Source organism: Ciona robusta, chromosome 3 (assembly GCF_009617815.1).
Source record: "Ciona robusta chromosome 3, ASM961781v2".
Classification (NCBI taxonomy): Eukaryota; Metazoa; Chordata; class Ascidiacea; order Phlebobranchia; family Cionidae; genus Ciona; species Ciona robusta.
Window position 1 is genome coordinate 717896 of NC_143237.1, and position 13418 is coordinate 731313.

General features: G+C 36.5%; 1 protein-coding gene and 1 long non-coding RNA gene across 2 annotated transcripts; one reads left to right on the plus strand and one right to left on the minus strand.

The window, feature by feature from the left end:
- The first annotated feature begins 2836 nt into the window (after positions 1-2836).
- On the plus strand, positions 2837-5230 carry LOC149737418 (uncharacterized). Its single transcript, XR_016384621.1, has 3 exons — positions 2837-3427; positions 3923-4015; positions 4729-5230. It is a non-coding gene; the product is annotated as an uncharacterized LOC149737418 (long non-coding RNA).
- An 860-nt stretch (positions 5231-6090) lies between these two features.
- Positions 6091-13078, minus strand: LOC149737419 (lysosomal protective protein-like). Its single transcript, XM_089874851.1, has 10 exons — positions 12803-13078; positions 11970-12081; positions 11470-11607; positions 10927-11085; positions 10295-10386; positions 9888-9981; positions 9221-9391; positions 7895-8034; positions 7228-7483; positions 6091-6726 (listed from the first exon to the last, which is right to left on the minus strand). Exons 1-10 carry the CDS (start codon positions 13006-13008, stop codon positions 6637-6639), a joined length of 1458 nt encoding a protein of 485 aa, XP_089730977.1. The 5' UTR covers positions 13009-13078; the 3' UTR covers positions 6091-6636.
- Positions 13079-13418: the final 340 nt, after the last annotated feature.

Below are 13418 nucleotides of genomic sequence, written 5' to 3' on the forward strand. Positions count from 1 at the left end.
GGAGTGACGAGCCTTGAACCCATAACCTCTGTACTGAAGGCCTTGGAACTCTCGGATACAATAAATACAAACATTTGTTTAAAGCCGCTGCAAGACACAAATCATTTCGATGGCGCAGGTTCGAATCCCACCGCTGCCAAGTTTGATTACATTTAAAAAAAAACTAAACAAAAAGGGCAACAAAAACTTTTACAGATACGTTCCTGTCCACGGTGGGTTGATGGTAATAACGGCCGTAACATCAAGTTTCCTGTTTGATTATTTTGAACTATAACGATTGATACATGCGAAGGCGCAATGACGTCATTTTTAAAGTGACGTATGACGGCCTGAGGTAAATCTTATGACGTTGCAAGATGTCACACTATTAATCCATGAAGCAGAAACTAAGTTGAGTTAATATTTTATTTTGCAATAGTACGAAGTAGTTACACAAAACAAAATAAACGTGAGGACTTTTATTGAAGAAGCTTCTGAAAAATAGAAACAGGATTAAAATACCTTCATAGTTCATGTGGCTGGCGTTGGTGGAAAGCCACTACGGCACGACAAGCCCCCAGCCAATGGTAGTGGGTTTCTACTCTGGTGAGAAACCCTTTGCTGGATAGACCTTACCCAAGCAAGGTTAAACTAACCGTCAGACAAAAATAGTAAGGAATACACCAACAAAAAGACAAAAATAGTACAACGAGTGCAGCGACATACATGTGCCAAACATGCAACAAACACAACAGCTCAATCATACAAAAAGGGGGCGCAGTCAAAAAGTAATTAACGCGGACATCAGTGAAACATCTACAAAAAAAATATGGTTCAAATCCTGAAGGATAATCATCTGCAGCGTACACCATATTGAATGTCCGACCCCAAGGAGTCGAAGCCAACAACAGCTCCGCATGTCCCAATCAAAAGGTAAGTCGCCATGTTGGTACCGCGATACTCTCGTCGTATTTTCACACAATATAATAACGTCCGGATGTTACGCACCGCATCGACCGTTACGAAGCTGCGTCAGGTTGTTACGAACCGCATTGGTAGTGACCTAAAATTGAGCGTAGCATCACTGTGCCGGTAACAACACTGTTCCGGTAGGGTACTAACATCTAGCGTAGCATCACTGGCGGTGACGTCCACGCAACAACCTGACCGTTAAGTAACTCAATCAAAACTGACGTAACCGCACCGAACGCAAGGTCAGGACAATGCTCTGACCCACCGTATCGACGTCGTAGCGAAATTGTGACGTGGCCATCGTCCCAATCGCGCTACATGACGTTTAAATATAAAGTTAGTCACGTGGGGAAATTAAAGTTATACTAGCTTATGGTAAATAAGTTACATTTCATTAAGGTTACTGTCACAATTGTGCGCATATTATACTGCGTGTTAATATTACTCGAGTAGTTGTGTACCAACATAGCGTTCTCACCAAGCAATCAGGACAATACAGAATCGCTGAAGGTCGACCTTTGTAGACGAAGTACCCAATAGAGTGTACAACAACAAAATCTGATCCAGCAAGATGTTCGCCATAGTTTCAATGTATATATTTCATAGACATGCAAAATGCACTAAAGTAGTGACTGACTAAAAATAGCTGGCAACATTAGGTCCGGCAGAATAAGAATACAGCAGCGCAGACAAGACACACATACAACACACAACTCATACTTATAATACTTAAACCTCAAACCGTGTATCCTCTATCGACGTCTTCGTCTTCGTCTTTGTTCTTCGTCTGCAAATGTAGGACAGTTACGTCACAGTGATACGTAATGTTTACGTCACAGGCAGATATTGCACTGGGTCCGGTTTAGGTTTTTCCATATTTAAATTTAATTTAAAGTTATCGTTTTTTACTAAGATATAAACAATGTTAATATATATATATATATACAATACCTTGCGCTTTTCTTCGGCAGCTTTATTCGCTGACCTTTCTGCAACAATATAATCGTTATATAGCGGGGTGGGGGAAGATGGGACACCTTTTGATTCAATTTTCTCGTCCCATTTGGTAGTAAACAAAGAACATTCAAAGGATTATAAAACCATATCCTCACGACTCCCATAGACCGTTGTTAATTGTTTAAAATGCGATCAGGATATTTGGATATTATGTGCTAAAGGTGTCTTATCTTCCCCACCCCACTATATATCGGTTTGTATAAAATTACGTCATAATAACCTTCAGTCTTGTTTCGTGTCATGGTCCGTTGGTCCTCTGTGACGTCACATGCACCAGGTTCTGTAATAAATCGTTATTGAAATATATCAATAAAGTTTGTGACGAAACAATAAACTTACGAAGCGGGTTCTTCTGTTGCGTCATCACCACTTCGTGACGTCACACCATCCATGTTTCTAGAAAAGAGCTTGTGTACGTAATAATGCCAATTGTGATTTATACTTTACCAATTCTTTGATCTTCTTGCTTCGCGCTCATGGCGCAAATATAATTAAAATATACAAGTAATGTGCCTTGCGTCGACGCACAACGCGCATGGGGCCCCATGAAAAAGAAATCGTCGCGAAACGAAAGCGTAAAACAGTCGCGTGTTGTTCAGCTATGACGTAAAGCGAGCGGTAAAGAGCGAAATTCGAACGATCGTGTCGGTTTGTGACGAAACAACGCAGCGATTGTGAACCGAAATAAAGCGTGTGACGTCGCGAGTGACGTAATAAAAACCGTCGCGATTCTTGAAACAGAATGTAATTTTGAATAATTCAAACTTAAAAAGTAAGAAACGCAAGGCACAAAACTTTTATAGAATAATATTATTGTATAAAATGTAATGCAATAATATATTACAGTATATAGTAGTATAAAGCTATACAAGATATATTATGGGAAATGGTATGTCGTAATATAATAATAATGTAATGAAACAATACTTAACTCAAGTCTTGCAACAAAACTTGTTGAAACCTTCCAACTTGTAACCTGGTGTGGAACCAACTTCATCTAAACTGAAACGTGGTAACTTTGTAGAAGAGGCGTTTTATGCGCGGAGCAATCAAGGCGGGCGTAATCAGCTGAAGCGAGGAGTCGGTCATGGAGCAATTTGACCAATCAACATCAAGGATTAGATGGTGGGCTGATTGTGACGTCAGTTCAACATTGTGCCGTAAAAAAACTAAGTTCACAACGGTTCGCGATTTTTTATTATTCTTTAAAGCGCGAATTGAGCTACAGTTCCCTGTGTTTGTTTTTCGACGCTGTATATAACCATCGTCTATTGTATAAAAGAATATTTTTAGGGTGCCATCTATAGCTATTGTTATTATGCCGTGCTAAACGCTGTGTATATAAAGCCTTAGACAAGAAATAACTTTCATTTCTACATATTGACATCGGATAAAGCAGTCATGATGAGGAGTTTCTTACTTTTAATAAGTTTTGTTTCGGTGCTGGCATTCACAACAGGTATTTGACGATGGAATGAGTAAAAACTTGTTTTGAAACTTAGTATTGTTGTGTACTTGATTTTGTATTTATCGATGTAGAGTGCAGAAATAAATTCCCGTACCAAAAATTTGTTCATGAAGTGGAAAGGATCCGAGCCACTGAATACCAAATTGCCAAAATAGGTGGTCTTTCTTCCACCCCTCTTAGGAAATGGGATTGTAGCCGTTTGTTAATGTTGTTACTGCAACCGTACTGTTGTTTGTAATTTTTATTAAAATAATAAAAAAGTTTTAAAATTTATAGTTCTGTGGATATTATAGGATAAATAAAGTTTAAAGATAAGGGACAAAACCACAGAATGAAATGAAATGAAAAGGCGATAACTCAAAAACGGAAAGGTTTTAAAAAGACAACTTGGCATTACCAGATTCATAAAATCTGCGTGGATTCCATAATAAAAAAATCTGTACATCAATTATAAATGTTGAACCTTTTACCCTGATACTATTTTAGGTGTTTCACTGAAGCAAAGAAATGATACGCTTGAAGCTACGGAAGAAACTGTTGAAGTTAAAACATCTTATAATTTATGGGCCACATGGAGAGGTCAGTTAAAACCTTTTTAAGCAACAAAACACAGTCTATTCTTTTTTGATTTCCACCAAGCAGCAGACACTTGTCAAAACTTTATAAAAAAAACATTTATTACGAATATAAATCGCTATATAACTGTAAAAATAACAAGTAGCAGCAAAAGGAAGTTGGATAATGCACAAAGCAGCAGAATTTATGTAAAAACTGCAGCGTAATAAAGTGAGGGGGATTGAAGCTCCTAAGAGTAAATAGTGGTTTCGTGGTTACTCTTTCGTTGGTTCGTTTTTGGATGTGGTACAAAATAAACTGCTGCATAACACCTAAAATACTTGTAAATACAGGCGAGGTTCGTTTTTTAAACAAATAAAATCGCATTTTTTCCAGACAGAATATGAACCATCTTCTTAAAATAGACTTCACGGTTTTCAAATAAAATTTGTTAAAACCTTTTAAATGCTATAATGCCATTTTGAAACATTATATTGGTATAATTATATCTTCTATCAAACAAAACCGTTTTCAACTGTAATTAAGAGCCGAGTCGGCATACAAACACATGTTTATACAGACTCTGTGAAATAGTTTTTACCAATTATAAGTGAAGTTATGAATATTTTTTGTTTCAGAATGCATGTTTGCATTACTCATCCCCAAAAGAGCTAAATTACCCCTTAAACCGTAACGCGTGGTTTTCTGCATGCTGTTTTTAATTTGATTTATTTCAGCAAATGGAAGTCATACCTTTGAAATCAATGAAGAAAAGTTGTTAATTGGAGCATTGATCGTTCTTGTACTATATGTGTGTCGACTTAAATATAAACTTTGTAATATACACCATTACTAAATTTAACTGTTACCAACCTTGAACGTTTTTATTGCTACTGGGCCGCTTAATACACAACCATATTGGCCCTTTATCGTCAAACATATAATTTGTTCATGTATTAATTGTAATGTTGCGCGCAGTCTACACACTTTCAAAGTTATTCGATCTCTACTGCAGCAAGTCACATTGTGACGCTGCATACGATCAGACACACGATGTCAGTATATATTAAGGGGGAAGATGGGACACTTATGCACATAATGCCCAATAGTTTCAAGTATGTAACCTTTTTCTTGATTATCAATAAATGGGGGTCCGTAAAAAGAAAATTAAAAAGTTTCGTCTGACAAGGTTACCCATCTTTCCGCACCCTTATAGCAAACATGCACGAAATGAATGAATGAATGAATGTATAAATGTAACTAACTTTATCCTCGCGTGGCCGGAAAACGACAGTCGTTATAACACGGGTGTGCACCTCGTGCCAGCTTAAGAGTTACCATGTATGTTACTTTGTGGGTAATTATTTTTTGTTTTTTTTTTCTTTTTTTTTATGTTAGCTGATAATTTAGACAACCCATTAGTGACCACTGGGTTGGAGCAATTGCCGTTGAGTGTCTTGCCCAATGACACATACGCCCACAATGGTAGCAGCGTCGAGCCTTGTACCGATTACCTCTGGGTTACAGGCAGGCGCGCTAACCACTACACCACGGCGCCGGACTACACCACGAATGTAAGAAACACCCGCGGTATAACGATTGTCAGTGTTACGATTATCGTGCTACAAATTGAACAATCCTTTAACGGGTTATCTGGTATGAAAAATCGTAGCAGGATAAAGTCTTGTCGGATGGCGGACAAAACGTCGGAAATACTCTATATATGTTTTATCATACCGCACACATGCATTAATCTAATTCACTTGTTCTAAATTTTACATGTAAGCGTGTTGAAACTGCTTATTGTAAACTTTGGTGGAATTTCTTTAAAACTTTGGAGGCTAACTACCCCCATTGTACGGGTTTTGTCCTTACGCACATTTTTCTCCCAATTAGAACTTTAATATTCTTAATTGAATGTTGTTTACTTTAATTTACATTGTATTGTCTGTAGGGTGTAAACGTCACGCCTTTTATCCAAAACGTTATTTCGCATGTATTAACAACTGTTGTTTTACCGTTACCACCCATCTTTTCGCTTTTGTCAACTCTCTTGTTCTTCGTTATCGTGACCGCAGAGCCGCGACACCAGACAAACATTGTGTATTTACGACGCTGGATGTTGTATTCACAAAATCAAATGTAATAAATCATTGAACAGAAGAATTGCTAAATATTCAACAAAGAACTAAAGTCACAGTAATTAAAAGTTAACAATAAAGTCTGTTTATTTTTAGGAAGAAAACAAATTTAATTAATTTTTGGCGAGATATTTCGAAAAAACAAATTAAAAAATGCTTCATATAGAGAAACTATTTGATATTTGTGATAACTTGTTGAAATATTGATAAAGCCGAAATGAATTATATTAAGCAGATATTTGACAATGATAAAGTAGGGTGGGGTAACATGGGACACCTTTAGCACATAACATCCAAATATACTGAACAATGTAAACATATTTTAAACAATTAACAACGGTCTAAGAGAGTCACAAGGATACATTTTTATAATTTTTTTTAATGTTCTTTGTTTACCACTAAACAGGACAATATAATAGAATGAAAAGGTGTCCCATCTTCCCCCACCCCACTATACAGAATGACAATACAATGATCACATATATGCTTCACACGATGGCTTGTTTAGTTGGTGAAGGGCTTGTCTAATACAAACTTCTCAAACATGGAGTAAGCATAGCTTGGTGCCCACTGTGGAACCATGTGTCCTGCACCCTGGAAATATAGTATGCGCAACATTAGATATATATATACTGTTACAACAAGGAATATAGGTCTGAAGATGATCTTCTGGCAATTTTTTAAAGACAGTTAACTGCATACCCTGATAAAGACAACCTAAATAGGACGTTGAAACATCGTTCTATAAGATCAAAAAAAATTTCTTGCGTGCTGGGCAGCAACAGTCGTTCTAACACTAATGTTCATACACCTTGTGCCAGTTTACGAGTCACCATGTTTGTAACTTTGTACGAGATTATTTTTGGGGGATTTTTTTATTTTATATGTATGGCTGACAAATTGGACAACCGATTAGTGACCACTGGGTTGGTAAAATATCTCTGGGTTAGAGGCAGGCACGCTAACCACTATTATGGCAACAAATCTTTGGCTCCAGACAGAAAGTCAATGCAAGCAAAAGCTGTAGCATCCAAATGCAACTCAACTTCCTTAAGATTTTGGCTTCTTTAATAACCAGCAAATAGAGCAACTCACCCTGATAGTTGTGTATGTAAGGTTCCCAAATTGTTGTGCAAACCCTGCCACTTGTCCCTCTACATACCATGGCCTATGGGACATGGTGCTTGTTAGTTTAAGTCCATCTACGAACCACTGGTCACCTAAGAAGTTACACGCCATGTCGGTGTCACCGTTATACACGAGTATACGGAAGTTTGGATGCTTTAATAGTTGGTGGTATTGACTGTACATGTCATCGTATAACCTCTGGTATGATGCACCAACTGCGTCGCTGTGTAGGGGGAAAATATAAATTATATGTTATACGTAGGTGGTAAAAATGCATTGAGTAAATGAGTGAAACTTATTTATCTTTATATAGCAGGGTAATGACAATCATTATAACACGGGTGTTCTGTTTCATACACCTAGTCCCCGCTTACGAGTTAACATGTATGTAACTTATTTATCCTCGCATGACAGGGCAACGGCAGTCGTTAACACGGGTGTTCTGTTTCATACACCTCGTGTCCGCTTACAAGTTTTCTCGTATGTAAAATAGTGGGTGATTATTTTGGGGAATTTTTGTAATATGGCTGACAATTTGGACAACCAATAGGAAAAGTGACCACTAAGTTAGAGCAATTTCCACTGGACATATCAACCTTATCTAAAAGTTAGAAAAACAGTTTGTTAATTTTACCTGCATACCGCCCATGTAGGCAGGCCCTCCTTTATATGCAAGGCTTGCCTTACACTAGCCTTGTTCAAGTAATTGGTTTGTGCAGTTGCGTTAATACATGGGGGAACAACACCTAATCGCGAGGTTGGCTTCGTCATGATCTGTACAAGATTATGTTCATGTAATGTCTTTATATTATTGCTAGAAATGTGAAAATGTTACAGAATTGAGATACATTTAGAAGTGTTATGTTTTTAAATTTATAACAAAATCTAGGGTGACATTGTTGAAATGCAGTTACACTCATGGTTGTCAAACATAGGGAACCTCATTGATTAATGTGGTGAATGCAATATACTTTGGCTCTGCTTGTTTGTATAGACACTTAACAGCAGGGTAAAATCTGGGGTGACATTGTTAAAATACAGTTACACTCATAGTTGTCAAACATACGGAACCTCATTGATTAATGTGGTGAATGCAATATACTTTGGCTCTGCTTGTTTGTAAAGACACCTAACAGCAGGTAAAATCAGTTTTAGCTGTAAAAATGGGATGCTAAAAATATGATGTCATCCCTGTTTAAAAGTTGGGCCATACTGTTACACCTATGATACGGACATATCTGCTTACCAACACTTTATTTGCATTATATTGTTATAGTGCTGACACTATTTATTAATCAATCATTGTTAGTTTTAACATCAACGTTTTTCTACATAATAGCAACTGCTGAACCAGCATGACAGGTACCAGTGTTACCTAAGTACACGATTATACTTTACAACCTAACGCACATAAGCACATTCACCTTTAGAATATACTATAAATGTTTATGCAGCAAAAACTGGACCACACACTCATTGTATGCATTTTAGTTTTTTACAACATAATAAATAAATGTTGAGGACAAAAAACAGAGCCGTACATCCATTAAACACTTTTACAACGTGTTGGTAAAAGTTTTTGAGCATAATATGCACGTATACCTGTTTACATTACAACATAATGTACAGATATAAACGTTTATGCAGCAAAACCGGGCCACACACCCATTGTATGCATTTACAACATAATATTAATGTTCAGGAAAAACATCCCTGCACACACAATACAACAATATACGGTGGCGCAGCCAAGGAGGTTAAGGGGGTCACGACCCCTTTTTTTAAACCCATAAAAAAAATTTAAAAAAATGTTTTGATTAATCCCCCCGCCTCATTTTTTTCTGGCTGCGCCACTGACCATATATAAACGTTTATGCAGCAAAACACAGCGCCGTACACCCATTGTATGCTACCCCATGACTGCATGTGACATTAAAGCAAACATTCAAATATTCCATACCTTCTGACTCAGCACATTTGCTCGTAACTTTGGCTTGAGTGAACGGAACACGTTGCTCATATCGAACTTGTAACGCTTGCCGTTCCCAATATCGATGTTACTTGCGCAATCCAGGTACAATGCATATTCATTCAGACCACAATTGTAAACGTATTGAAAAACTTCAGCAACCTTGGGGTTAAAGATTATTAATAAATTTAAATTTAAATGTTTTTGTAACAAAAAAATGATGCAGTACAAAAAATGTTTACCGATTAATTTCCTACTCTGCAAACCAACTCTATGGTTTATAATTTTAGTAGGGTGGCGGAAGATGAAAACCGTTTTATTTTATTTCTCGTCTCTTTAATAGGTAGTAAACAAAAACATTACAAAAATTATAATAACGTGTTCTTGTGATTTCCATAGTGGCAAAGGGTTAGTAAAGTTGGTTAAATAATCACCCACAAAGTTACATACATGGTAACTTTCAAGCATGCATGAGGTGTATGAAACAGAACACTCGTGTTATGACAACTGTCGTTGCCCCGCCATGCGAGGATAAATAAGTTACATACGTAGTAACTTGTAAACGGGCACGAGGTGTATGAAACAGAACACCAGTGTTATAACTGACATTGCCCTGCCACGCAAGAATAAACAAGTTACATTTATTTAAACAACTTACATCATCAGCACAATCTCCAACAGGATTCCCAAACTTACAATTCTCCCTTGTGATTGTCCCATTACAACAATCAACACCTAATCTGTCCCACAATCTAAAGGAAAAAAGAACAATATTTAGGATCTGGTGCTCTGGGAACATAACAGACAAAAATCAAGTCCAACCAATTGTAAAGATATAAATGGCATTAAAGGGTTGAACTTACTGTATTATTACACAAGAATCGTTTAACTCTAGCACCAAATCAGGGTTAGATTCACGCAGTTATATACAATATTTAGGTAGTGGGACTAAATGCTCTAAAATGCTGCGAGACCTCACCCACATAGAATAGAATGCCCACTGATCGCAAATGGGTGGTTTATACAAACAAAGCGATTCTCAAACACATATTAACTGCTACTTACACTTTGCCAAACAGACCATGATAGTAAGCAAAGAAAACAAGAGATTCATCGTTTAGAGAAAAACTGCTCATACCATTACCAACAGCCATGCCCTAAAAATGTATTGTATTTATTAAAAAATATTTCGCAATAGTTTCCACCCACAATTTAGGATAAAACCTTTGATTATTTCCTTCCTTTTAATTCATATCTTGGTAGACATAACAGTAACAGACGTAACTTAACTTGGTATAGCAACTTAAACAGTAATATAACTGTTATGCTTAAAAATGAAGACAAATGTTATTATTTATTAATGTTTTTATAAAACTTTTACCTGAAAGTTAATATTGAAATATATAATGAGTCAATGACCCACGTTATTCATTCATCCCTTTGTGTGACATATAGTAGAGTGGGGCAAAAAGGGAGACTTTTTTAATCTACATTCTTCACCTGTCTGGTAGTAAACAAACATTCATCGAATTTTTATAAAATTGTATCCTCACGGCTCCCATAGACTGCTGTTAATTGTTTAAAACAGGATCAGGATATTTGGATATTATGTGCTAAAGTTGTCCCATCTACCCCCACCCTACTATATATATAACATAAGTTATTATAAAAATTAAAAAAATTAAATAAACAAATACCTTAAAGTTAATATGAAAGCTCCCTTGCATTATCCTTACACTCAATGTTGGAAGGTAAATACCCCCGTAACTCTCACCAGAAACAAAGAAAGGATTTTTAACAAATTCCGGAAATTTCTTGAAGAAATCAACCAGAGCGTTATAGTTGTGTTGCGACACCTGAGAGTATTTTAGCAACAAAAGTTTTATCATGAGAAGAAATAATTTGAACTATATTATTTTAAGAATAGAACAAGAACTCTGGAATATTACATATTATAAACAGTTATATTGCACACTGTATATTTACATATTGTTTTATAAACAGTTATGCACCACAGCCAAACCTGGGGTGGCGGGGTGGGCAGGCCAATCAATCAGTACTAAATATTACAACTATGTTAAATAGTTTCATAGGAATGTGTGTCTACTTATACCTGCCTCTCTCTATTTAAACAATTTGGCGTCAATAATCACTGGTCAGAATAAACTTTTCTTTAACTTTAAAGGATAATTTTTCAAATTCATAACATCCATAGATTATTCTACCAAAAACATCAATACCTCATCGTCAGATGTTTTGACGTCATTATTGTCATCATACGAGTAACCAACACCTGCAGGTGATTCAAGGTAAAGAACGTTTGCAATCTTGTTCCAGCTGTATGGGTTAGCGTAGAGTGTTTCACCATCGTTGTTTACCTGTCAATTAAATAAGTTATTGAAATAAAGTTAAAGTTTAAAGCAAGGGGCATGGTCAGCTATCTGAATTGGCAGGTTGGGCAGGCCTACTCTGAAATTTTCTTCATTGCAATATTTAGTAAACATTTCAATCAAAAAGTTTTTAATCAATAAGATTTGTAATTAAACATTTCAATCAATAAGTTAGATTTGTTTTATAGGAAGTCTAAACACTCCTGTCTGCACTGCAGACAAAAAAATGCAGTATATACAGTTTGCTTTCTAAAGATTCTTTACATAAAGTCGGGCCCTACGCAAAATTTTATGTTTTTAGAGAGTTAATAGAGGCTGACATATTAATAATTTATAGGCATTACACATACATGCAAAGGCCCATTCTCTGATAGCAATCCATCAAGTGAGCTACAACCTGGACCTCCATTCAACCACAAAACTACAGGGTCAGTTGCTGGGTTGTTTTGGGATTCAACAAACCTGGTAAGAAGATAAGAGTTAAGAAAAACAAACAATAAACATGCTAACTCACACAAATTTTCTCGCCCATGCTTTGTCTGAATTTTAGCAACTACAGTAGATTAGTATGTATATATAGATGTACCGTTGGGAGTGACATGCCACCCTTCTGAAACAAGGGCTGGACCTTTGTTTTAAGCCTAAAGGTGGCTTTACATAGTATCCGGCATGCGAATTCGTTTGCGAAGTCGTATGCAAACCCATTACCGAATTCCGCATGCGGCAGCAAAATCCGGACGAATTCCGGATACTGTGTACAACAGTCACCTTAAGTCAGGTTTACCCTGTTGTTAGGTATCTATACAAACAAGCAGAGCCAAAGTACATTGCATTCACCACATTAATCAATGAGGTTCCCTATGTTTGACAACTATGAGTGTAACTGCATTTTAACAATTTCACCCCAGGTTTTACCCTGCTGTTAGGTATCTATACAAACAAGCAGAGCAAAAGTATATTGCATTTACCACATTAATCAATGAGGTTCCCTATGTTTGACAACTATGAGTGTAACTGCATTTTAACAATTTCACCCCAGATTTTTTTATAAATTTAAAAAACGCGACACGTATAAATGTATCAATTCTGTGACATTCGCATAATTCTAAGAAATATTTTAGTTTGACTTAAAGGGTTGTCCTTGTCCATACACCACAAAAACAATTTATAACTTATACATTACCAATAGTGTAGGTGCTTAGTTGATGTCGCATCCAGGTAGCCTGAGTATTGCTTGAAAGAAGGGAAGTTGGAAAGACCAGGCAAACTCGTGATCAAATCAGCTGATTTTGCCGCAAAGGTTAAACATATAAAGTTCAATGAAATTAATAAATAAAAAGAAAGCATTCCGACGATGTATGTCAGAAACGGCTGTAAAATGCAACACATATATTATACACAAACTCTTCACTTTGTAGATTAAAATACAACATTTAAATCAAACTTTCGCTTCGTTTAGACAACGCTTTGACGAACAACAGTCAAATGACTGCAGAAAATGCGGAACGTCGCTTGATATAAAAGGGAAAAAGATTAGCGAAAGAAAAAGGCATTCGGAAAATGAAAAAATGCGAGCCTGCGCCGTGGCTTTGTGGTTAGAGCCCTCGCACTCAAACTAAAGGATGCTGTATTCGCTGCTTGATGTTGAGACTATTGTGTGTGTGTTTAATCTTGAGCAAGATATTTAACGAAATTAAATTGCTGCGACAGTGTTTCTTTATATGAGATGTTCAAATTTCTATTCATACCATAGCCCTGAAAGTATTGGAACATAATGTTTAAGAAACCACAAAAACAAT